A 26,417-nucleotide genomic window follows, 5' to 3' on the forward strand; every position below is an offset into this window, starting at 1 on the left:
GCAGCTCCAAAGGAGTGCGCTCAGAGAGCGTGCGCGGTGAAGTTTTAGCTATTTCCATTCCTCCGACACGCCCTCCCAGAAATTCCAGCCCCCTGGCTCCTATCAGTCTTCCTAGCTTCCCCGTCTCCCTGGCAACCCGAGCTACCCACCAATGGCAGCCAAGGATTGGTGGTCACGTGGCCTCTGCCGCGTCTGGAGCGGAAGAAACATGGCGGCTCGGGCAAGCGCTGGCAGCGGGATTTGAGTTAACTTACTCTTAGCGGCTGCATCCCAGCTCATGGCGTCTTCGGTTGTGTGCGGTTCGGGTCAGAGCCCGGAGGGGCTCCTTGGAGACCCTTCTTCGCAAGAAGAAGAAGAGGATTGTGATCCTGAAGATCGGGCCAGCGGCTCGGGTTCCTATTCGTCTGAGAGTAGCGATTACGAGTAAGGTTCTCAGCGGGACAATGAAACCCGTCTTTTCAGTCCCGAGTGTGCACGAGGGTGTGCACGTGGGCCGGGGGCCTGCGGTGTTGGCAGGTTGGGATTGAGTCACCTATAGCAGCGGTTTTCAACCTTTTTCATCTCGAGCTAATTACTAAAATTCTGCAGCACACCAAAAAATACATTTTTTGCTAATCTGACAAAAAAAGTAGGTATAATTTTGATTCATTCACACCGGATGGCTATTGTTGTGTTGGCTGTTGTCATTTTTTATTTGACCATCTAAGGGAAAAGCGTCAGTGCCCCTGACTAAAATAGTCAGGTATTGCATGTTTTAAAAATTCTTGAGGCACACCAGTTGAAAATCGCTGCTGTAACGGACTGCCATGTATGGTCAGTTTTAGGATGACATTTTATATGTATTTAGGAATAACAGTTACTAGTATTTAATGTGTATTTAGGAGTGACAGTTACTTGACAATTATTTGGATCTATCAGTATGTAAAACATTTTCATCATTGTCTTTAGAAGCATGGAGGAAAACCGTCACTAATGGCTTCTTGATATACTCTAGAGGTTTAATGAGGACAGATTACATTCTTGAAGACTTGAACAAATTTAAGAATATCACATATTTTGCATAATCTTCTGGTGTGGTCATTTTAAAAGTGGGAAAATTTATGGTTATCAATCGAGGCTCCAATTGTGTGGAGCCCATTTGGTCTTGCTATGGAAGCCATAGTATGAGACTCAAACTCTTGGTTTGTCTACATCTTAAAAATCACACTTGTAGCTCAGAGAGAATCTGTAATTTGCTCATAGCCATACAAATGAGTTGTCAGTGTAGGAATAACCTTATTTCAAATGGGGTGCCCTGATTTTGGTAGAATGAGGATAAATAAGTTAACCCTGTTTCCTAGGAAACAAGCAATCTTGAGGGCCTTTTGTTACGAAAACTCATTACTTCAAAGCATTTTGTAATTCAGAATACTTGTATATATGTGTTGTATTTTAGTTTTTTTTAAAAGTGATTGTTAAGGTTTCTGTGTCAGTCATTCAGTGATCACTCCCATGTTCCAATGTCTTCTAATTTTAAAAGGACAGTAGATCCCTATTGTAAAATGTTTTGCTGGTCTATATTTTGAGTCCAACCAAGTTTAAGACTTTATGGCTGCCCCTTCTTGGTGTGTAGGAATGTGAGAGTTGATTTGCTGACCTGACCAGGTAGGCAGTTCTGCTCCTTCCTTGAGGCATTAGGTATTTACCTCCCTAAGCTACAGAGTCACCATTGTAAAAGGTGGCCTTCCCATCTTGGACAGGACAACTTTTTGATCAAAAGCATAGGGGTGTGCCCGGCCAGGCGTGGCACAGCGGTTAAGCATTGACCTATCATCCAGGAGATCCCCGTTAGATTCCTGGTCAGGGCACATGCCCCGGTTGGGGGCTTGATCCCCAGTGGGGGGCCTGCAGGAGGCAGCTGATCAATGATTCTCTTATCACTGATGTTTCTATCTCTCTCTCCCTCTCCTTTCCTCTCTCTGAAATCAATAGGCAAAAACAAACAAACAAAACACACACACATAGGGGTGTGAACCTAATCTTTCTCATCAAAGCTAAGAGATATGAATTGTCTATTGTCTTTCATTGCCAACATGAAGGATATTAAGGAAGTTTTGCTGCTTACTGATTCACATAGAGTATCCTGAACTTTCAGGATTCTAGTTAATTATTTACCTATTCTTTCTTGAAATTATCATTGTTTCATACATGTTTTGTAACTGAAAACCAGTTTGAGCTGCAAGAGACTGTCAATACAAAATTAATGTGTATTATTTTTGAGATAAAAGTACTTTAGGGTACATTCTGATGAAGTATTTTTAATAGATTTGTTTAATGACATTGTATAAGAGGAAAATTTTAGATTATTGCAGTATATCTTAACCTGGCACATTGGCAAGTCCCTGAGGAAGCTTCTGAGGTAATAACTGGTGGGTGGGTTGGGTTGAGGGATCCAGTGCCTAGTTTCAGTATTGAAATAACAGAAATCATACATTTACTTGCAGTGTCACGTTTCTTTGCTTTGGTTTACAATTATCCAACTCACTGAAGCAACATTTGTTCATTTTGGCCAAAGTTATCAATTTTATGACTTAGATCTTTGGTTTTTCTTTCTTCCTTTTTTTTAAGTTTATCTTTACTGGTGAAAATATTACAGATGTCCCCTTTGTACCCCCATTGATCCCCTCCACCCCGAATCCATCCCACCCCCAGGCCTTCCCCAGACCAGTGTCTCTGTCCATGGGTTATGCTTATAAACTTATAAGTTCTTTGATTAATCTCTACCTACTCTTACCTCCCCACCTTCCCTCTGAGATCCCTCAGTCTGTTCCATGCTTCTATGTCTCTGGATCCATTTTGTTCATCAGTTTATTTTGTTTATTATATTCCATGTATAAGTGTGATCATGTGGTACTTGTCTTTCTCTGACTGGCTTATTTCAGGTAGCATAATACTTTCTAGTTCTTTCCATGCTGTCCCAAAGATAGAAGATCCTTCTTCTTTACAGCTGCATAGTATTCCACGGTGTGAATATCCCTCAGCTTTTTTATCCACTCAATCTACTGATGGGCACTTGGGCTGTTTCTAGATCTTAGCTATTGTAAATTGCACTGCTATGAACATAGGGGTGCGTAAGTTCTTTGTGATTGGTGTTTGGGGTTCCTTAGGATATATTCCTAGAAGTGGGATCACTGGGTCAAATGGCAGGTCAATTTTTAATCTTTTGAGGAAACTCCATACTGCTTTCCATAGTGGCTGCCCCAGGCTGCATTCCCACCAGCAGTGTACTAGGATCCCCTTTCTCCACACCCTCGCCAGCACTTGTAGTTCATTGACTTGTTGATGGTAACCATTCTGACAGGTGTGAAGTGATACCTCATTGTGGTTTCATTTTGCATCTCTCTGATAATTAGCGATGTTGAGCATTTTTTCATGTCCCTTAGCCACCTGTATGTCCTCTTTGTAGAAGTGTCTATTTCAGTCCTTTGCCCACTTTTTTTTTTTTTTTTTTTTAATCTTTATTGACTTCAGAGAGAGGAAGGGAGAGGGAGAGAGAGAGAAAAACATCCGGGAATCAAACCGTGATCTCCTGGATCATGGGTCGATGCTCAATCACAGAGCCACGCCTGGCTGAGCTGCCCATTTTTTAATTGGATTGTTTGTCTTCCTTTTGTTAAGTTGTATGAGTTCCTTATATATTTTGGATATTAACCCTTTATCCCATGTGTCGTTGGCAAATATGTTCTCCCATACATTGGGCTCCTTTTTCATTTTGTTGATGGTTTCTTTTGCTGTGGAGAAGCTTCTTATTTTGATGCAGACCCCTTTGTTTATTTTCTTGTTAGTTTCTCTTGCCCTAGGAGATGTATCAGCAAACATATTGCTACGAGAGATGTCTGAGATTTTGCTGCCTATGTTTTCCTCTAGGATTTTTATGGTTTCATGTCTTACATTTAAGTCTTTTATCCATTTTGCATTTACTTTTGTGTACGGTGAAAGTTGGTGTTCACTTTTTTGCATGTATCTGTCCAATTTTCCCAACACCATTTATTGAAAAGGCTGTCTTTACTCCATTGTATGTTCTTGTCTCCTTTGTCAAATATTAATTGACCATAATGGCATGGGTCAATTTCTGGGTTCTCTGTTCTGTTCCACTGATCTGTCTGTCTATTTTTTGTGCCAGTACCAGGCTGTTTTGATTACAGTGGCTTTGTAGTATAACTTGATATCTGGTATTGTGTTCCCTCCAAATTTGTTCTTCTTTCTCAGGATTGTCGTGGCTATTCAGGGTGTTTTTTGGTACCATATAAATTTTTGAAGTGTTTGTTCTAGATCTGTGAAATATGCTATTAGTATTTTAATAGGGATTGCATTGAATTTATAGGTTGCCTTCGGTAGTATGGACATTTTAATGATGTTAATTCTTCCAATCCATGAACATGGTATATTATTCCACCTGTTTAAATCTTCCTCTATTTCTTTTTTCAGTGTCCTGTAGTTTTTGGAGTAAAGGTCTTTTGCATCTTTGGTTAAGTTTATTCCTAGGTATCTTATTTTTTTAGTTGCAATGGTAAATGGGATTGTTTTCTTAGTTTCTCTTTTTGAGATTTTATTATTGGTGTATAAAAATGCCATCGATTTCCGGGTATTAATTTTGTATCCTGCTACCTTGCTGAATTCATTTATTAAATCTAGTATAGTTTTTTGGTGAAATCTTTAGGATTTTCTGTGTACAATATCATGTCATCTACAAATAATGACAGTTTTGTTTCCTCCTTTCCAATTTGGATGCCTTTTATGTTTTCTTGTTGTCTGATTGCTGTGGCTAGGACTTCCAGTACTATGTGGAATAAGAGTGGTGAAAGTGGACACCCCTGTCTTGTTCCTGTTCTTAGGAGAAATGGTTTTAGTTTTTCCCATTGAATATGATGTTGGCTGTAGGTTTGTCATATATGGCCTTTATTATGTTAAGGTATGATCCCTCTATTCCCACTTTGCTGAGAGTTTTTATCAAAAATGGGTGTTGGATTTTATCAAATGCTTTTTCTGCATCTATTGATATGATCATTTGATTTTTGTCTTTCAGTTTGTTTGTGTGATATATCACGCTTATTGATTTGTGAATATTGTACCAGCCTTGCATTCCTGGAATAAATCCCACTTGGTCATGGTGTATGATCTTTTTAATACACTGCTGGATCTGATTTGCTAATATTTTGTTGAGGATTTTAGCATCTATGTTCATCAGGGATATTGGCCCGTAATTGTCTTTCTTTGTAGGGTCTTTATCTGGTTTTGGAATTAGGCTAATGCTGGCCTAGTAAAAAGAGTTTGGAAGTCTTCCTTCCTCTTGGATTTTTTGAAATAGTTTGAGGATAGGTGTTAATTCTTCTTTGAATGTTTGGTAAAATACCCCTGTGAAGCCATCTAGGCCAGGGCTTTTGTGTGCTGGGGGAGCCCTTTTATTACTGCTTCAACTTCATCAGCAGTTATTGGCCTAGTCAGACTTCCTGACTCTTCCTGATTGAGTTTTGGAAGGTTGTATTTTTCTAAGAATTTATCTATTTCAAACAGGTTGTCCAGCTTGGTGGCATATAGTTGTTCATAGTATTTTCTTACAATCCTTTGTATTTCTGTTGGGTCCGTTGTTATTTCACCTCTTTCCTTTCTGATTTTGTTTATTTGGGTCCTCTCTCTTCGTTTCTTGATGAGTCTGGCTAAAGAAATATTCATCAATATTGTTTATCTTTTCAAAGAACCAGCTCTTGGTTTCATTCATCTTTTGTATTGTTTTTTTAGTCTCGATGTCATTTATTTCTGTTCTGATCTTTATTATTTCTTTCCTTCTACTTTGGGCTTTTCTTGTTATTCCCTAAGTCTTTAAGTTGTAGGGTCAGAGAGTCTATTAGAAGTTTTTCTTGTTTTTTGAGGTAGGCTTATAGTGCTGTGAACTTCCCTCTCAGGACTGCTTTCATTGTGTTCCATAGATTTGGAGTTGTTGTGTGTTCATTTTCATTTGTTTCCTGGAAGTTTTTGATTTCTTTCTTGATATCTTTGGTAACCCATTCATTGTTTAAAAACATGCTTTTAAGCCTCCATGTGTTTGAATGTTTTTTAGTGTTTTTATTGTAGTTAATTTCTAATTTCATGCCTCTGTGGTCCCAGAAGATGCTTGGTAGGATTTCAGTCTTCTTGAACCTGTAGAGACTTGTTCTGTGTCCTAACATATGGTGTATCTTTGAGAATGTCCCGTGTGCACTTGAGAAGAATGTATATTCTGCAGCTTTGGGGTAGAATGTTCTGTAAATGTCAATTAAATTGATCTGATCTAGTGTGTTATTTAGGGTCACTGTTTCCTTATTGATTTTTTTGTCTGAAAGACCTATCCAGTGAAGTCAGTGGGGTGTTAAAGCCCCCTAGTATGACTGTATTGCTGTCGATCTCTCCCTTAAAGTCCTCTAGAAGTTTTTTGATAAATGTAGGTGCTCCTATATTGGGTGCATATACGTTTATCAGGGTTATATCCTCTTGTTGGATTGATCCCTTTAGTATTATGTAATGACCTTTCTTGTCTCTTGTTATGGTCTTCATTTTGAAGTCTGTTTTGTCCAATATGAGTATTGCTACCCCACCTTTTTTTTTTTTATTTCCATTTGCATGGAAAATTTTTTCCATCCCTTCACTCTCATCCTGTGGGAGTCTCTTGTTCTGAGGTGGGTCTCTTGTAGACAGCATATGTTTGGGTCATACGTTCTTATCCATTCAGCCACCCTGTATCTTTTTATTGGGGCATTTAATCCATTTACATTTAAGGTTATTATTGAAAGATACTTATCTACTGCCATTTTCTTTATGCCTATGTTTCTCATTTTCTTTTTTTGTACTTCTAATTATAGCAGTCCCTTTAACATTTCCTGTAATGCTGATTTTGTAGTGATAAACTTCTTTAGCCTTTTTTTTTTTTTTTGTCTGGGAAGCTCTTTATTTCACTGTCTATCTTGATTGATAATCTTGCTGGATTGATTAGTCTTGGTTTCAGATCCTTGTTTTGCATTACCTTGAATACTTCATGGCATTCCCTTCTGGCCTGTAGAGTTTCTGATGTGAAGTCAGATGATATCCTTATGGGGGCTCCTTTGTAGGTAACAGATTGCTTTTCTCTAGCTTCCTTTAAGATTCTCTCTTTGTCTTGAATTGGCATTTTAATTAAGATGTGTCTGGGGTGGGCCTCTTTGGATTCTTCTTGCTTGGGACTCTATGCCTCCTGAACTTGCGTGACTTTTTCCTTGACCTGGTTAGGGAAGTTTTCTTCCATTAGTTCATCAAACAGGTTCTCTAACCCGTGCTTACTTTCGGCCTCCTCTGGAACTCGTATAATATGAATATTGTTACGTTGTTACGTTTCATGCTGTCCCACAGCTCCCTTAGACTGTTCAGATTTTTAATTGTTTTTTGTTTTTGGTTCTCTGATTGAGTGATTTTTTTCTACTTTGTCTTCTAATTCACTGATCCGATCCTTAGCTTCCTCAAATCTGCTGTTTATTCTTTCCAATGTATTCTTTATTTCTGCTATGTCATTCTTCTTATCTGACTGGTCATTTTTCATAGTTCGTATATCTTTTTTCATGCTGTTGAGCATCCTTACAATCAGTATTCTGAACTCTATATCTGAGAGATTGCTTATCTCCATTTCATTTAGCTCTTTTTCTGGAGACTTCTCTTGTTCTTTCATTTGGGGCTTGTTTTTTGGTCTCCCCATTTTGGCTACTTTTTTGGGTTTGTTTCTAAGTATTAGGTATATCTGCTAGGACTCTCAGTCTTTTTGGAGGTTCTCTGGTACAGGCCAGTGTCAGACGCAGTTTGTGACTGGCCCTAAGTAAGCTGTTTGAAGCGATCAACAACCCTAGGCTTGACTTCTCCTCTGCTGGGGCTGGGTGCGTTTGGACAGGACCAAGATGCACACCAAAGTCTGCTTTTCTAAGGCCGGGGTCCTGAAGCAGATCAAGCAAAGACTCAAAGCCCCCTAAGGTCTGCCTCTACCTGCAGACTGATTAATCTGATTCTCTTAATGAGCCTCAGGCTGTAGAATCTCCACAGGGTGGGGCTGCTGGTTGTTATCAGTCTCTTAACAAGCCTCAGGCTATAGAAACTCCTTTGGGCAGTCTCTTAACAAGCCTCAGGCTATAGAAACTCCTCTGGGCAGGGCGAGAGGCTTTCCAGCAGAGTGGGGCAATTACTTCCCTCAGGCAAAAGCCGAAAATTGGCCACCCTAGAAAGATGTACTTCCACAGTCTGGGGAAATTACAAGGAATCCACATGGGCATCCCCTGATCTCACTCTCCAGAGCCCACAACCCGACTCTCCCCACACAGCTCCAGTCTACTCCATTCCACTCCCCCTCCGCAGGAGTCCAAAGTGAGTGGCTGCACAGGAAACTTTGTGCGTTGGCCCTTTAAGAGGGTGCCTACAGTTCCAGCTGCCTGTCCCTGGCAGACAGAACTACCCAGTTGCTTTTCACAGCCAGATGTTATATGGCACCTTTCTCAGTTCTGGTGCTCTTGGCTGGGAAGCCCAGCCTGGGGTTTTGGCCCCAGAGTCCTCAGTGGGAACCCCCACAGCTGAGATATCCCTCCAGACCTTCAGCTGCTGCCTGTGGGGGCCCAGCCAGCTCTCTCCTGTCTGCACTTCCTACCAGCCTCTATGCGGTCTCCTCTTTTCCTCCTTGGTTATGAGGGTGCTCTCCAGCTAGTCTTCAGTTGGTTTTCAGGATTTTTTTTTACATTTTAGTTGTAAATCCAGATTGGTCCCAGGAGAGTATCACTGTAGCTTCCACTCAGTCCACCGCCATCTTGGATCTCCAGATCTTTGATTTTTCAAAGTGATTTTTTGTTTTCATTAGATTTAAAATCTTGACTGACTGAGAAAAAGGGATATTTTTTATTTTTTTAAATATATCTTTATTTCAGAGAGCGGAAAGGAGAGGGAGATGGAAACATCAGTGATGAGAGAGTCATTGATTGGCTGCCTCCTGCACGCCCTGACCGGGGATTGAGTCTAAAACCCGGGCATGTGCCCTGACCGGGAGGGAAGCTAACCCTGATCACCTGGATCCTAGGTCGACGCTCAACTGCTGAGCCATGCCCAGCCGGGCAAGGGATATTTTTTAAAAGAATTTAGTTATAAAAAGCTAAGGAACTCCCACAAAAATAAGAAGAATTACTGGAACCCTGGACATTGTAACTCAGTTGGTTGGAGCGTTATCCTGTATACTAGAAGGTTGCGGGTTTGATTTCCTGTGAGGGCACATTCCTAGGTTAAGGGTTCAATCGCTGGTTGGGGCTCGTACAGAAGACAACCAGTTGATGTTCTTTCTCACAACAAATCGTATGTAACTAGGTTTATCATGAAAAACTGTAATTTTCTGCTACCATCTCTCTCTGCTTCCAGCTCAGCATGTTTGAAGAGAATTCATTACCTTCCTTGTTTCTCCTCTGGTGTTGCCGATCTCATTTACTGACATCTCTCTCTCCTTACTCTTGTCTTCAGACCTAATAAGTCTCCAGTTCTGGTGACTTCCTTTTCTGATATCCACCCCTGCCTTCTCACAGGCACTGTGAGATGTGGGGGGAATGCTGATAATGGAGGAGGCTGTGCATGGGCAGGAGGGCAGGGAGTATATGGCAAATCTCTAATGTCCACTCAGTTTTGCTGTGAACCTAAATCTGTTCTTAAAAAAATAGTCTACTAAATCATCAAAAGCTTGATGGCCTCCCAGATAAATTCCAGATTCCTTAGAATGATTTTTAAAGCTCTTTTATATCTGTCTCTAGCCTTTTTGATCTCATTTTTGATGTTCTTCCTCTTGTAAGCCACCTGTATTTTTACTTGTTTTAGCTCTGGCTGCTATTTTTAAAATAGCATAGCGTGAGTGGCTTATAAACAACAGAAATTTATTGCTCACAGTTCTGGAGGCTTGAAGTCCAAGATCAAGGTATTAGCATGGCTGGATTCTGGTAAGGGCCCACTTGCAGGCTGCAGACTGCTGACTTCTCTGTGTTTCCTCACCTGGCAGAGAACAAAGAGGAAAAGCAAGTTCTCTTATTACTCTTCTAAGGGCACTAATCCCATTTGTGAGGGCTCCACCCTCATGACTTCTTCTAATCCTAATTACTTCCTAAAGGCCTCACCCCCTAATACCATCACATTGTGTGGTAGGGTTTTGACATACAAGGTTTTAGGGAACACAAACATTCAGTGCCTATCTGAAATATCCACCCATTCTCACACCTACCATGTTCTTTCACATTGTACTTTTTCATGCTTTGTTCCCTCTATTTGAAACATCCTTTCTTCTCTCTACTTGCCAAAATCATTCAAAGTCCCACTAGACATAATTTCTGTAAACTCTACCCTCCTATAGAAGTTTTTTGTTTTTTTAAAATATGTTTTTATTGATTTCAGAGAGAGGAAGGGAGAGGGAAAGAGAGATAGAAACATCAATCATGAGAGAGAGTCATTGATCAGCTGCCTCCTGCACGCCCCCTACTGGAGATCAAGCCCAAAACCTGGGCATGTGCCCTGACTGGGAATGGAACCGTGATCTCCTGGTTTTTGGGTCGATGCTCAACCACTGAGCCACACCAGCAGAGCCTATAGAAGTTTTTATTCCTCACTTTTTGCACCTGCGTTTCAGCCAGGTGATGAGCTCTCTGTCCCTCTGACATCTTTAAAGTTCAATAAAGCCCTATCACAGAATGTTTTGCTAGTCTGTGATTTCGATTCTGCCAGGGTTGGGTGATATGCATAACCTATTGTAGACATACCCCATTTAGCTGAAGTGTTGGGAGTGAGGAGTAGGGTCCTGGTAATGGCATCGTCATGAGCATAGTTCCAATGAAGATGTATTCCTGATGTAAAAATGTATTTCATGCAGTGAGGATACAGTGACTAGTTCACTAGCTGCTCCCTTCCTCTTCTCCAACAAGCTGTACATTTGTTCCAGTGGTGAATAAACTAAAAAGAGCATCCGCCCATCCTAGGTCCCCACCCCCTCAAGCTGCTAAAACATTTAGCATAGATTTTAACCACTAAAATCATGGTTTTCTTTTAGAAAACAATCACGGATGAAAATTAGGTATTGCTGGTAGGCAGAACACAGAAAAGCATTAGGCAGACTGGTATTCACTGACCGAGCACCAGATAGAACCCACATTAACTTGTCCTGGTGGTGGTGGTGTTTTTGGTGGTTGTTTTTGTTTGTTTGTTGTAATGTAGGGCACAAAATAATAATGAACTATATGTTTAGTGATATAGCCCACTGTGGAGTGTGGTCTTCTCTATTCTTCCAAATAACCCAAGTTGGTATAAAGTTTATTAAAAAAACCTCCTCAGAATAGCTTTTGGTATTGTCCTGGTTGGTGTTTTTATTGTGTGTGGTTTTTTTCTATCTCTAGAATTGTCCTGCTGTACCCTTAGCACCTTGTAACTGTGTGTTGGCCCCTTTGGTAAAGAGCATTGTGCTTTGCCCACTAAAAAGAAAAAAGAAAATATAATGTACCAGGTTTATAGTAGTAGCAAAGATCTGTTTTCCTTAAGGAAATGTACCAGGAGGGTTGGCTCTTTCATTAACGTTTTTAATTGATGAAAAATGCTGGTATTAATGCAAATATGGACCTGAGAGATTTGATAACTTAGAAGAAGGAAAGAAAAGATTTAGTTAGCATCTGCGTAGAATTCTTGAATACATCAGCGTAGAATTCTTGAGTACAGCGTAGAATTCTTGAGAAACTTACTAGCATTATTTGAAGTTCATTTTCTTTAATATATTTATGTTACAGCCTATGTAAGTGAACTTGCTTATGTGCAAATTAGCAAGTCTTTGGAAAGGATTCTTTTCATGTTTATCACATCAGTTAGGGCCTTGAAAACCAATTAAAGTGCCGTCAAACTTGGAGCAGACTATAACCATATAGTTATTTCTTTTTAGGACAAAATAGACTAAAAAAAAATAATCTCATTGAGAGACATTAACACATGACAGCTTTGCAGCTTGCACCACAGAGTCTCAGAAAAGAGATGGAAGAATATATTAATACTGATCAATGTGACCCGTGCATTACAAAAATCTGAATTAAAACTGTTAGATTTAATTCCTTTTTCAAGTAAACCTTTTATTTTGGAATAAGTTTAGATTTACAGTGAAGTTGCAGAGACAGTGCAGAGTTCCTGTATATCCTTCAGTGGGTCCCCTGATGTTGATAACATCTTACACAGCTACAGCATATTATTCAGCACTAAGAAATTAACATTGGTACTGCACTATTAAGTAAACCCCAGACTTTTTTCAGATTTCAACATTCCTCTACTTATGTCCTTTTTCTTCCCAGGATCTAATCTAGGATATCATGTTGCATTTAGTTAGCAAGTCTCCTTAGTGTCCTCTGGTCTGTAACAGCTCTCAGTCCTTCCTTGTTTCTCATAACCACCATCTCTTGCTTAAGGTAATATCAGCCAGGTTTCTTCACTGTGGTTACTAATTTTCACTTTCCACACTCTGGTCTTTGGAAGCATGGCACTAAGTCCAGTCCATGCTCAAGGAGAGGAAAGATTAAGCTCCATCTCCTGGAGTGCGGAGTGTCTACACAAAGATCCAAGGTGTTTGTGACTTCTTGGTTCATTCTTTTCACTATACATGTTGCCTTCCTTTACAGAGTCTCTTAAGTTCATTTCCTGTCTTTATTTTTGTCTCTCCTTATCTCCCTTCTTGTAATTTTTCTTTTTTTTTTAAATTTCTTCTTCCTCTTAAAGTGAAGTTTTTGTTTATTAATATAAAGATTAAGAAAATGGATCTCATTCATTGTTGTTGGACATGTGAATTGATCTTGTCTTTTGGGTAAAGATCTGTTTATGTACATACATATAAAGATGGTTACTGTATTGTTCATGGGACAGGGGGTGGAGGGAACTGAACACAAAGCTTATCAGTAGGTGAATAACAAAATGTGTTACATCTCTCTCTCTTATATGGACAATTAGTGCAACTATTAATGGTTTCTAAAGTGTATTGTTAAGTGATAAATGACAAAGATATATAGATATCAATAGATATATGTAGAGATATCTATATGTAGAGATATCTACACATATTCCACTTCTTAAAAACAATGACAAAAGAACCCTATGTGTTTTTATATGATTATAAGAACATAGATTTTTAACATCACTTATGTCAATGAAAGGTAAGAAGGGAAGATGACGTGTGGTAATCATGTCCCCATTTGTGTAGAGTGAGCCTGCACATATGTATATGTAAAAGGAAGCATGAGAGTATAGTCACCAACTAGAAATCTAGTCAACATTCATCCTTTCCTCTCTGTCATCCTCTCATCTAATCAATCTCATAGTCCTGGTGATTTCAAGCATTTCTTAAATGTTTTTCCTATTTTCCATTTTTTCTGCCCTTGCCTTCGTTATCATCTCTGCCAGGATGACGGAAAAAGCCCCGTACCTGGTTTCTTGTCTTGAGTCTTGTCTACCTCAAATCCTTCTTCCATTTTCTTGTCAAAGTAGATCTATCCAAGGATATCTGACATGTAAAGGTAAACTCTTTATCGACTCCCTACATTACAAAGTCCAAAACCTCTGCCGTGGCCCAAAGGCCCCAGAAAATTAGGACTTGACTACTCCTCCTGTCATTCCCCACCTCAGAATTAAGCTCTGGCCACCACAGACTACCTTTACTGTCCACACAGGCCATGGAGACAATTGTTCAAGGCCTTTGCTTATGCTGTTACTTTATTTTGGAATTCTTTTCTCTTCCCCTTCAGCTCCCCGGGCTACCCTCCCTGGTAACTTATTCTTTTAAAACTCACTTCTGGAGTCTCATCTACCAGGAAGTTTCCCCAACAGCAGTGTCAACCTGTAGCTAAGCTTGATGACCCCTCTCTAGTACTTAGCATATGTATTTTCATGAATTCTTTCTCGGCTCCTCTTCCCCACAAGACAAGGGAAGGAACTGATGTTTTCATCATTGTAGTTCTGGATTTTACTACAGTACCTGGAACTGTTTATTTGCCTCACAATTGAATACCAGAGCCTCCCCCTGCCCCACCTGCACGGATGTTTAAATCATAACCAAAAAGTGGTTTAACTTTTAGATTTTAGAGATTAAGATAAACTATCTTCACATTTAACAGGGTGAGGGGAATGTTTCTTTTGGGTCTTATATCTCTAATATAAACAGCATGCCAGATTAAAGGGTGAGATTTAAGATTATACAACAAATAAATTCATTCATTGTTTAAATTGATATGTATCTTCATGAGTGTGTATAATCATGGTATTTACATTTTAAGTTATGATAAATTGTTATGGCAGGGACATAGTTATTTAGATTCTCCCCTCAGAGCAGGACTGGGGTTTTGAAATACTGATTTCTGTGGGTACAGGTAGAGATGGTTGAAACAGCTAATATATGGTAATAACCTGTAGTAAGTGGTGGGTGCTAAAATGATGCTACACACTAGGAACCAACAAGTGCCAACAAAATACTAGTTTTGATATCTGGGGCTAATTATGCCTTTTTTTACCTTTCATATATAGTTAAAAACTCTGTATTAATTACCAACCACAGACCAAGTCAGTGGTTAGCTTCAGAGTTGAGTAACAGAATAGTGTATGTTTGAATTGATTTTCACAGTACATAGAAAGATTTTTAAGTTAAAAGAGCGAGAGTTGCTAATACTGCAGAAAACCAAACTGTGTTCTATCTGATTGAATGATTAGGACACAAATTATACCCTTTCATGCCAGGATATTACAGCTCATATTTCTAAAAAGACTCTCTCCACTAGTTAGTTTTTCCACTGTAACAAGTTTTGCTTTAAAAAAATTGCAGTTTTAAACATAAATGTTCATAACATTGATCAGGGTAGAGTTTGTGATTAGACGTGTTACCTTAAGATGAGTATTTTTCTTTTTTAATGCTGTTTCAGTCCTTTTTAATATCAAAATGTTGTTTCTTTCAATGGCCTACTTCCCAGTTAAAAGTTTTTTTTACAATCACATGATGAATTATGTAATATGTGGTTTACTTTTCCTACTACAATTACTCATAAAAAGGGGTTTTACAGAAATTATAGGCTATAGAAGTGATCATTATTAACTATGATTATAAACTGGTTGTTTTCAGCAACGATTTTTATTCACGGTGAAGGGAATGGGTTTTGTTTTGAAAATTTACTCTGTAAGTAGAATCTGTTAATAATGGTCTTTAGCTTTTATTTTAACATGACAGCCATGCTGAGAAGTACCCTATGCAGAAAGGATATTTTTATGTACAGTTTCCAAATGGCTTACATCTGTGGATATAACTGCATGATCAACTACTAATGTAAATTACTGTCCAGTGAAATTGTCTAATGTGAACAATAACCACACTGGGGTTGAGCAAGATTTCTTAAAAACGACAACAACAAAACCTTAGGTTCTAGAAGGGACCATCTTTTTGTTTTCTTTTCAATACTATTCCTTTTAGATTCCTCCTCCTCCAACCCCCGTTCTTCAAGGCTCTACAAAAAGCATCCTCCAGAAAAAAACTGTTGGTACTCACAGTAAATTAGAAATAGTAAGGAGGCTCTAATAATCACAGAACGTTTCCACCTTCCACCTCCCTGCACCCTGTCCTGACCCTCACCCTTGTGCCAGAAAGACATAAATTTTTCTTATGTTTGGCTGCTATTCATACTAATTTTTCTTTTTTCTTTTTCATAGTGACCTTGAGCCTGAATGGCTGGACAGTGTGCAGAAAAATGGAGAGCTATTTTATTTGGAACTGAGTGAGGGCGAAGAAGAAAGCCTTCTTCCTGAGACACCTGTTGTGAACCATGTCAGGTTCAGTGAAAATGAGATTATTATTGAAGAGGATGATTACAAAGGAAAAAAATATGAACCCAAACTCAAGCGGTTTACCAAAATTTTAAGAAGTAAAAGGCTTTTACCCAAGCGCCATAATAAAAAAAATAGCAATGACAGTGGGCCAGTCTCCATTCTAAAGCAGTCCAATCAGAAAACAGGAGTCATTGTCCAACAGAGGTACAAAGATGTGACCGTCTATGTAAATCCCAAAAAGCTAATGGTCACCAAAGCCAAAGAGCAGCTCAAGCTTCTGGAAGTGCTGGTTGGGATCATCCATCAGACCAAGTGGAGCTGGAGGAGAACCGGGAAGCAGGCCGGTGGAGAGAGGCTGGTGGTCCATGGCCTGCTGCCGGGAGGATCGGCCATGAAGAGTGGGCAGGTGGTAATTGGTAAGTGCCGTTGCTGAGACACGTGAGTAATGATGCCTTGTGAGGAACGTGATCAAAACAGAATTTTATAGCCAGGGTCTCAACAGGTTAAGGACCCCTTGACAATATTTGGGACAGTAGTGAAATTGTTACGGGTGGTGTACTGCTAGACGCAGTGTTCTGAAAGTAAACACTTTAGTGCCTTGAATATGTTTGTGTGCCTTGCTTAGGCCAGGGGACAGCTTAACTAACTTTTAAATTTTGAATTGTGTAATTTTATGTCATCTTGGTTATATTTGCTGACAAGTAAACGAAACTAAGTTGATTGTACAGCGATAGTTCAGGGTTGAATGACGTATGTCCAATAATATGATACAAAAATATATAATTTATGAACAAAAGTACTTTAAAATTGTATGTTTGCACTCGAATGTACTAAAATCTTGGAGTGGTTTTAACTGTTTCATTTGGCATGTTTAGCAGCAGTGGTGTTATACATAAATTTCCTTTTAAGGGTGCTTGCCATAAAACATCCCACCAATTTTGAAGGGAAAAAATAAATCCAGTTATTCTGAATATATTTTAAGATGCGCATTTTGTGTTACTGATACGTTTCTTAAGCTGTTGTAGATAATGTTTGAGTTAGTAGTAATTCTATTACTTAAAGATAAATTACACAAATGTGAAAATATGTTATTAGTAAAACTTAAAGGTATTAACAATGCTAAAAGCTGACAATTTTAAGTTGATCTACCCTAAGAGATTTAGATAAAGGAACTTTCACTGATACTTCAGAAACATTTAAAAATATATCTTTATTTTGTCTAAATTTGACTTGTTTGTCCACTGATTCAACAAATAATTATTGAGCATCTGCTAAGTGCCAGAAATACAAAGATTAATGATCCAAATACTCCTCCTATGGAGCTTCTACTGTAGTGGAGGAGATGGGTCAGAAACAGGCTGACAGTTTTACACAATGTGGTAAGTGCCACAATAGGGGCTTGCAAGGACGTGTAGGAAGGGCGTCTGTTGCAAGTGTGTGTTACAAAGGATTGCAACAAGATCCCCACATTCTCGTTTTACAATGTCATGCTGATACTCGTCCCATGGAGAGTTAGGGTCTGTGTCTCTCCTCATCCAGCTCTCTGAATCTCTGTCGGCCTGTGACTACAGCTTAAGTGGTACCGTGACTTACTTAAGAGGTGGGATCATGAAAGAAAAGGTGATGCAGCTTCTGCCTGTTTTTTGGAACCCAGTTGCCATTCTGGGAGGGAGGCCAGGTCACATGAACAGACCATCAGTAGAGCTCTGTCTGATGGCCCCAGCTACCTGCAGTGTCAGCCACCAGACACGAGTGAAGAAGCCTTCCAGATAACTCCAGTCCCAGCCACCATCGGCTACAACTACATGAGCAGCCCTGAGTGAGAACCTCAGCTGAGCCCAGCTGACCCCAGAATCAGGAGAGAGAATAAGTGGTGGTTGATTATTTTGTTCTGTTATTGAGATATCCTGACATATAGCATTATATTAGTTTTAAGAGTACAACATAATGATTCGATATTTGTATACACTGCAAAGTGACAACCACAATAAGTCTAGTTAACATCCATCACCACACATAGTTAAAGTGATTATTGCTTTAAACTACTGAGTTTTTGGGTGATTTGTTATGCAGCAATACTTGACTGGAACAGAAGCTAATACATACTTACATTCTCTCAGATCCTCAACTTTCTTTTTTGTAAAGTGATATGGTTGGGCTTAAATATCTCTAAGGTTTGTTTTTTTTTAGTTCTATCAGAGGAGGCCAGAATTCCTGCTTATGAAACCCCGCCTGGTTGTTGCCAACCCCCATAATTTTAGGATCCCACATGGTGGGAAATTCCAGCTAATGCATTCTCTTTATGCATTTGGCCCTTCATATCCATGGGCTCCACATCTGCAGATTCAACCAATCTTGCATGGGAGATGTTCTAAAGAAAATTGTTACTTTGTTTCTGACGTGTACTATGTAGTTAGGCCTAGGATGGTTGTATCTGTACTGAACACATACAGACATTTTTCTTGTCATTATTCCTGTAATAATATAGTATAACTACTATTTACATAGCATTTAAATTGTATTAGGTATTATAAGTAATCTAGTGATGATTTAAAGTATATGGGATGAGGTATGTAGATTTATGCAAATACTGTGCCATTTATATGAGGGACTGAGCATCCGCGGATATTGGTATCTGCAGGGGTCCTGGAACCAGTCCCCTGTGGTACTGAAGGGCAAGCCTAGTTACCTGGGCTTCTGCTCTGAATACCTGTTTGGACTGGTTTATAGACAAATCTTTAAAAATCTTTCTACCCTTTTCTCTTGAAACCTAGTGGAGAGGACTTAGACCCAGTGATCCTCTTGTTCCATTCCCCTGATCCTCACTCCAGTCTGCTGGACCTCCTAGGAATGCCAGTTACCTCCAGACCTGATCCTTTTTTGCCATCCGTATAGGAGGAAAGAAAAGAAACCCTAGATAGAAAGAGACTACCATGGTCGCCCTACTGTTTATTTTTAACATAATTTAAAGATACACAGGATGCTAGTAGACTACTTTTTGACCTGAGTGTGGTTTCATGGATGTGTTCACTTTGTGATAATTCCCTGTATTGTACTACAGTTTGTGCACTTTTTTGCATGTATATTAAGTAGCGATAAAACACTAGAAAAATAAGGCTCATAAATTCAATTTTTATGGTGGAAAAGCTTATGATATACTGATAAGTAAAAAATAAAAAAGATTTGTCAGGAAAACATGACTATTTCATCCTTGGTGGATAGCAAAATGCTTGCCTCAAAATAAGCCCTGAAAAACATTGGATGAATGGATAAACTATGTCAAAGAATGTGTACGGAGAAAACAGAAGTGAGTATAAATACAACAACGTGCTAATAGTGTAGGGGCAGTATGGGTGATTGTTTTCTCTGTTTTTTCAGATGTTTTTTGTTATGATTATGTTCTATGGTTTTAAAGTTATATATTTTAGGAGTAAAGAACAGGCTATTTTAATGTCGTACAGGGTTTGCTAATCCCCCAAGGTGCTTCTGTGATGGAAATTCGTCATAGTTCCCTTTCACGCTGCGGTCTGTGGTTGAACTGTGAGGTGAACCACAGGTAGGCGGATCTTGAAAACTGTCCTGGTGATGCAGCTGCTGGCATAGCTGCTGCCATTGTCTAGCTGGAGAATGACCCTCATTTGACTAAAGTGCCTTGGCCAGCACAGTGAGCTGGTGACCTCCTTTCCTTTCAAGACAGCAGGTTTCTGTTCTATTCTGATTCTTCTTTGCTGGGGTCTCATGAGTTTTGCTGCCTTTTTTGGTGTCATTTTGCTGTTCCTTCTGCCAAGACTTAGGTCTTTAATTTTTATATTTCTATTCCTGAGTTTTTCTTTAAGGTTGATAGTCAACTGATAGCTCCTGGACTCCTGTAGCCAGCCCCCACGCCCAGACCAGAGCAAATGGAAGTCCTCCAAGTCCTCCTTTTACGTATATACTAGAAAATGCATATCACCCTGCTGATTTTTCTTTCTTCTTCAAGATTACTGATTTTTGGTCATGTTAACTAGGTGTATTTTTTTTAAGGATTGGAAAAGATAGAGATAGAGAAATGACATTAATGCTCTAAACATGCATACCCCTGCAGACTGTTTTTACTGAACAATAAAACAAAGTTTTCATTTTAAGCTTTTTTGTGTAACTTTTAGTGTTCCCACCTGTGATCACTACTTAAATTTGTTTTGTGTGACACACCTGTGCTATGTTTCTCTTTTTTTTTTTTCTTTTCTATTTTTGGTTTACTTTTTAAAAATATTTTAAATTGAGATATAACATACATTCATAACATGTACAAATATTGTGTAATTTGATGACATATGTATATATCTGTGTAACTACCACCCAGGTCAAGATATAGAACATTTCCAGTACTCAAAAAGCTCTTAGTGCTTCCTCCCCCTCCCCAAAATAATCTCCTAAAAGTCATAAGCTTTCTATCAACAGTTGATTTTGCCTCTTCTGGAGCTTCATATAAATGGAAGTATATGATGTATATTCCCTTGTATTTATTTTCTTTAGTTTATAACCTATGAGAAATACTCACGTTGCACTATGTAGCATCCCATTGTATGAATATACACTAATTGTTTTTCCATTCTACTGTTTATGGACACTTTTGGTTGTTTCCAGTTAAAATATTTGAAGTATTTTTTTAAATGTGTTTTGATTGATTTTAGAGAGAGAGGAAGGAAGGAAGGAGAAAGAGAGAAACATCTATCTGTTGCCTCCTGCTTGCACCCCAACCGAGGACTCAACCTGCAACCTGGGCATGTGCTCTGACCCAGAATCAAACCTGAGACCTTTCAGGGCACAGGACAATGCTCAACCAACTGAGCCACACCGACTGTCGGTGTACATATTTATTTTTACCTTCTGTAATACTTGTAACATTTTCATTTTCTTAATGAAAGTATGTCTACTGTGTTTGTCTTTCCTTTCTCACATCACTTCTTCCCCACATTTCTACCTGTGGTACTTAACCCAGTAGTAAAGGAAAGAAACTGAGGCAGTGAGTTAATTGGAAAGACAGAATTTTAGAGTTTTCAGGACTTTCTAGAGTGCAGGCTGCTGGTGCCATGAAGTTCAGGAAGCCTGGGGTCTCTGAGTCACTTCACAGAAGTGCCTGGAAAAACTTGAGGAAAACAAGTATCTGGGAGAATAAGAAGTGGATGTGCCCTGGCCAGTTTTGCTCAGTGGTTAGAGTGTTAGCCTGTGGAATGAAGGGTCTTGAGTTAGATTTGCAGTCATGGGCACGCACATAACTCGGTTGCAAGTTCGGTCCCCGGCCCTGGTCAGGGCACGAGCGGGAGGCAACCAATTGATGCGTTTCTCTCGCTCTCCCTCTCCCTTCCACTCTCTCTAAAAAAATCAATAGAAAAAATATCCTCTGGTGAAGATGAACAAAACAAAAAGAAGTAGATGTATAACACTTCTTTTATAGAAAGAACATTTTGTACTAAACATTTTAAAATACTTTACTACACTTGCTCTAAAATTTATTTTCATATCTGTAGGAAAAGGCCAGCAAACAACTAACCAACTCTGAAGGAGTTGGGTAGCAAGCTTCCCCAGAATCAAAGAAATCCCCTTGAAAACGAGGGAAATATTTCTGCCAAGAACTGAAAACAGATCCTTATCTTTCTGAGAAGCTTGCCCCCAGGAGAGTTATGGCCTTAAGGACAAATGTGAAGCATTAGCATAGAACAAAGCCATTTGTTCTTGTGCACTTTATAGTTTTACTGATCGCTATCTTTCACACCTGCCTTTCTGTAGCTCACAATAAAAATCGCTGGATGGTGAGGAGGGTTGTTGCAGCTCCTCCAGAGCCTCAACCCTCTGCATCTCCACCTAAATTCTACATTCTCCATGTCTCGAGTTTTCTTCGCATCCCGCGAGCACAACACATATCTTTTATGATGACACATGTGCCCTACTTTTAGAGATTTATTAGGCATGATGCTTTCATTTAGGACATTATCCAATGGAGTTTGAGTTTAAAGGAGCAAGTTTTAAATAGTGTCACCATTTAGGTGTTCTTATCTTACGGAGCCCATGGGTAGAATGGTCCAGAAGTGGTTTTGTTTTGCATCAATACTCTGATATTGTTCGCTGTCCCTTTTCTTTAAAAACAAAAAAAAAATCACCACAGCTATAAAGAATTTGATGTAGTACACTTGTTTAATCTCCTATTTTAAAAAAATGGAGGGGGGAGGCGTATGTTGCTTTTTCTCCCCTAGGTTGAACTGAAGTCTGAAGTTGGAAGTTTATTTTAGTTATGAGCTCTTACTTTTTTAAAAAATATATATCTTTATTGATTTCAGAGAGAAGAAGGAAGAGGGAGAGAGAGAGAAAAACATCAATGATGAGTCATTGATCAGCTGCCTCCTGCAAGCCCTGTAGTGGGGATCAAGCTGGCAACCTGGGCATGTGCCCTGACCAGGAATCGAACCACAATCTCCTGGATCATAGATTGATGCTCAACCGCCGAGCCACGCCGGTTGGGCAACGAGTTCTTACTTTTAAGAAAAGTTACTAGGTGGCTCAAAGTGCTGCAGTAGTTGACCGTCACAGTTACTCAATGTCCACACCTGCAGAGCTGTGACCTGAATAGCATCTAAACCTAGTGCAGGCTAATGAAAGCCATCATGGTGATGACCTAAGAAATTCCACCTTCTCACTCTGTACCTAACCCCTTCCCCATATGATAAAAGGTCCAGGAGAACAAGGAAGGAAGGCGGAGAGGGGAGAGGGATGAATAGCAGTAGCTAAAGGAAGAGCATTTTCACCTGTTCCCCAACCCTCATTCCCAGGGCAACATGAAGAGGGCCAGGTGACACCTAAACATACACCTATAGTGAGCTGCATTAAAGGGAGAGGAACTTTGACCTTAGGGAACATGGGTCTTCTATAAAGAGCAATTAGTAATAATAAGATACTGAGGGAGACACTATCCTTATTATACTGTACATTGAACAGACCTGACCTTTGCTCTGGAGGGAGACACTATCTCTGTCATCTCAGGCTGTTCACTATGCAAACATCCTTGAAAAGATAATCTAGAACAAAGACTCTTAGTGCCTTGGGTTGCAAGATGTACCAAACATGAGAGACGAATGGAGAGTTGTGTATCAACGCTATTTTATCTCTACACATGTTTCTTATCTATCCTCCGCAGAGAGTATTGAGCTCCATGTAGAGATTTTTGTCTGTTTAATTCGATTCTCTGTCTGTAGTGCCTGGCACACAGTAGGTGCTCAATAAATATTTGTTGGATTAATTAATGAATGGATGAGTATGAGTTATTTGATTAGTTTTGTAATGATATATTTCAATATGAGAAATAACCTTGTTATGTACATATTTCTATTACTATAGCTTACTCCTGTTTTGATATTACCTTTAATTGTGTTGTAAAAGTAAATTCTATTTTAAGACTGATCTTATTATATTAGAGCCTCCAAGTTTATAAACATACACATTTAAAGAAAAGGCATGGCAAAGGAGATTTTTATCAGAACATGCTTTGGGTTTTGATATGGTGGTGCCTTTGAAACAAAGAGCTATGTGTAGACACAGATCAATAACAGTGAATTCCATAGCCTGTTGAGTTATGATGCACCACATGGATTTAATTAAAATTTTGGCTGTTTTTTTTTTTTTACTGTGGGTGTAAGTGGTTAGATTCAATTTTGTTAAGTGCAGTACTTGGTTTATGCTACAAATTTTCCATTTGCCCTTTGGATTTACATAATTCTCCCAATTGTATGAAAAATGAGAATATTCATCTCTGTAATACTCATGGGTTGTAGTCAGTCATGGTGCAACTTCGGCTCTATTATCGTTTAAGAAAGAGTGGAGTGGGTGATTAGCTCTTCCCCTAATGAGCTTTAGACCTTGGACAAGCCCCTGTCTGGACAATATTTTCCACTGTACTTTGGAGAGGTCAAAAGAGATGCTTTTTAATGTTGCAGTTCTAGATCTTTTGGGTTTGGGGATATTCACACGACTATGTTTTATTGTTGCTCTTTTTTCAGGTGATGTCCTTGTTGCTGTGAACGATGTTGATGTGACCTCTGAGAACATAGAGAGAGTTCTCTCTTGCATTCCTGGGCCTATGCAGGTATGGACATTCTTTGTCTGGGTCTTACGGTGAATTACATAAATAACTGCATCTTGTGCTATTTTCTTTTTTTAAGGTTCTGGAAATTATTGTGTATAATGGGGGCGTTCTACTTACATACTTGGGTATTTAAAACATTTTAGATCTTGTTAACATTTTTAGCTTTTGGAGGTTCTTAAAAGAGAGAACAGTATCTGCAAATAAAACTCATCCTCAGTAACAAGAACAAGAACAATAATACAAACATATATAATGACCACCTGCCATTATAACTACCCTGTGTGCTGATGAAAATCCAATTCCTAGAAAAGTCATTCTAAACAGTCATGGAATTTTCTCTTCTCTGACTTATCACAATCATTATTGCTACCAAGTTGCTTTGTGTGGTTTCATTTATTTTTAGAACCATACTATTTTCTTGATTTTCCTGTTATCTAGTTTAGCCTTATTCCTGAGCTTTGTTTAGCTACTTAATGAATTACCTTCCATTCCTCGTAGGTAAAAATAAATCTCTTTCGTAGTAAGTTATTTTGATACTCCAAGCACTGACATTTTGTATCAGAGATGACATTTTCAGGTCATTAGATGTGTTTTGAAAGCACTATACCTCCTATTTATGAGTGCTCTGCTCTTGTTAGCATCAGGAATTTACTAGTTCTCTCTCGGGCAGGTTAGAGACTCAATCAGGCTGTGAGGGGATGAAGCAGTTTTGGGATTGATCAGGATGAACAGAATCCATGATAAATCAGAATCTTATCTGCATTCTGGCTTGAGACTCTGACATAATAGGACCTATGATTAAATTCCTTGTTTTTCAAGAAGATTTCCCTATGCTCACTGCCTTCTCTTAAAACTCCCTCCCTCCTCCTCTCCCTATAAATATAGCTATCTTTGGAAATGTAAAATGAAAGTGCTAGAAGTTTAGCAGATTTGCATTTTAGGAAATTGTTGCTCTGGGTGGGACTGGAGGCTGGGAAACCAGGTGGTCAGCTTTAGAGTAGTACCGAAGGGAGGTGATTAAGGCCTGAGGTGAGGCGTTGGCTGGGAATCTGGACGAAGAGGAGATTAGATTTAAGACCTGTGGGAAGCAGAGAGGACAGTGCTCCCTGCAGGGCAGAGAGGAGTCCAAGATGCTTCCATGTTTCATACTGAGTCATTCAGAGAGATCGCCCCAAAGAGAAGAGGGTAAGGAGAGAGAGCCTGCTTGTTAAATGGGGTGGGTTGGAGTCAGAAGCCGAGGGAGGGGATGGATCATTACAGCAACAAGATTCTGGAAGTGAGGAATTGTAAAGAGCATGTCCTTAGCCCTGAGGAAAGGCCCATCCTCTCCTGAGCAGGGAGAGGAGGAGGAAAGGAAGGATGGGCAGGTCACACCGGTCAGAACCCTTGTGAGGGAAACAGGACGTGAGGAGCCAAGAAACAAACCTGTCACAGGCTAATGTCCACGGAAAAACGACGGGACACCCTGTGTATAAGAGCTTCATATAAACTGTCTTATATTAGATGTTTCTTAATAAAAGTTTTTTTTCTATGAAACACATAATATCCTAATATTTACATATATCAATCCCCTTTTAACAAATAGCACTTAACTCTTAATTTGGTTATCTGTCTCACCCTTTATTATTTTATCAAGGCAACCAGATTTCCTCTCATTTTCAGCTACTTAACATGTAAGCTTTTCCAAAATGTCTTGCTGATGTGTAATTATCTTTGAATTATAGAGCCTGCTTTACTTAAGTCAGAAGAATGCTGGCTAAAACAGTCCCTTAAAGAATTTTAAAGGGTGGTTCTGTGGTGTGTGTGTTGGTTTGGGTTTTTGTCATTGTGAGGGGGAAAGGTCCTCGTACCACGAAAAGAAGCGCAGCTGTTGCCAAGTGTAACATTAAAGTTGGTTTTCAAGTATCTTGTTGTTCATGAAGCATAGCAAAACGGCCTTAAATTTTAGGTTGCTGTTGTTGCCTGAAGTAAAATGGGTGAATTGTTATTTTAAGTCTACCAAGTCATTTCCTTTTGTCATTTCTGGGGAATGACGCCCTATCTTTTGACCTCTCTGCCCACAAGAATCTCAGCTGGAAAAGATGCTTTCCCTGTGCTTAGGCGCATTTCTCTCTCTGCCAAACAGTCTCCTGGCTCACCACTGGTGTGCACAGCTCTCAGGGATGCTCCAGCTGGCCCGGCCTGTCCCTGTGATGCCTGCTTCCCTAGGATGTCACTCATCTCCTGCTCTCTGCACTCAGGTTTCTCCCCCTCCACGCCACTCCTCCCCCAAGCCCACTGTCCAGAAACAGTCTTTGAAGTTCTCATCTAGCTTGTCACAAAGTCTGTGCTCAGGAATTCCCCCAATTCTAGATTTCTTACCCTTCTAAGGTACACCACCAAAGGCTCCGTGTATTGTTTTGGACACTCCTAAACCCTCATTTTCAGATAAAAG

The 26,417-nt window shown here is 39.4% G+C and overlaps 1 protein-coding gene and 1 non-coding gene across 4 annotated transcripts in view; one reads left to right on the forward strand and one right to left on the reverse strand.

Moving 5' to 3' along the window:
- The first annotated feature begins 207 nt into the window (after positions 1-207).
- The window catches only part of INTU (inturned planar cell polarity protein), a 57,539-nt gene continuing 31,329 nt past the window's right edge, over positions 208-26,417 (forward strand). For all 3 annotated transcript variants that reach the window (XM_016203323.2, XM_087816476.1, XM_016203324.2), the window contains exons 1-3: positions 208-423; positions 15,751-16,283; positions 23,898-23,983. In XM_016203323.2, the coding sequence (XP_016058809.2) occupies positions 278-423; positions 15,751-16,283; positions 23,898-23,983 (765 nt within the window). In that variant the 5' untranslated portion in view covers positions 208-277. The remainder of the gene's footprint in view (positions 424-15,750; positions 16,284-23,897; positions 23,984-26,417) is intronic.
- LOC148093242 (small nucleolar RNA SNORA4) lies at positions 11,247-11,385 on the reverse strand. The gene has a single exon (XR_015714468.1). It is a non-coding gene; the product is annotated as a small nucleolar RNA SNORA4 (small nucleolar RNA).

Source organism: Miniopterus natalensis, chromosome 4 (genome assembly GCF_054644295.1).
Source record: "Miniopterus natalensis isolate mMinNat1 chromosome 4, mMinNat1.hap1, whole genome shotgun sequence".
Lineage (NCBI taxonomy): Eukaryota > Metazoa > Chordata > Mammalia > Chiroptera > Miniopteridae > Miniopterus > Miniopterus natalensis.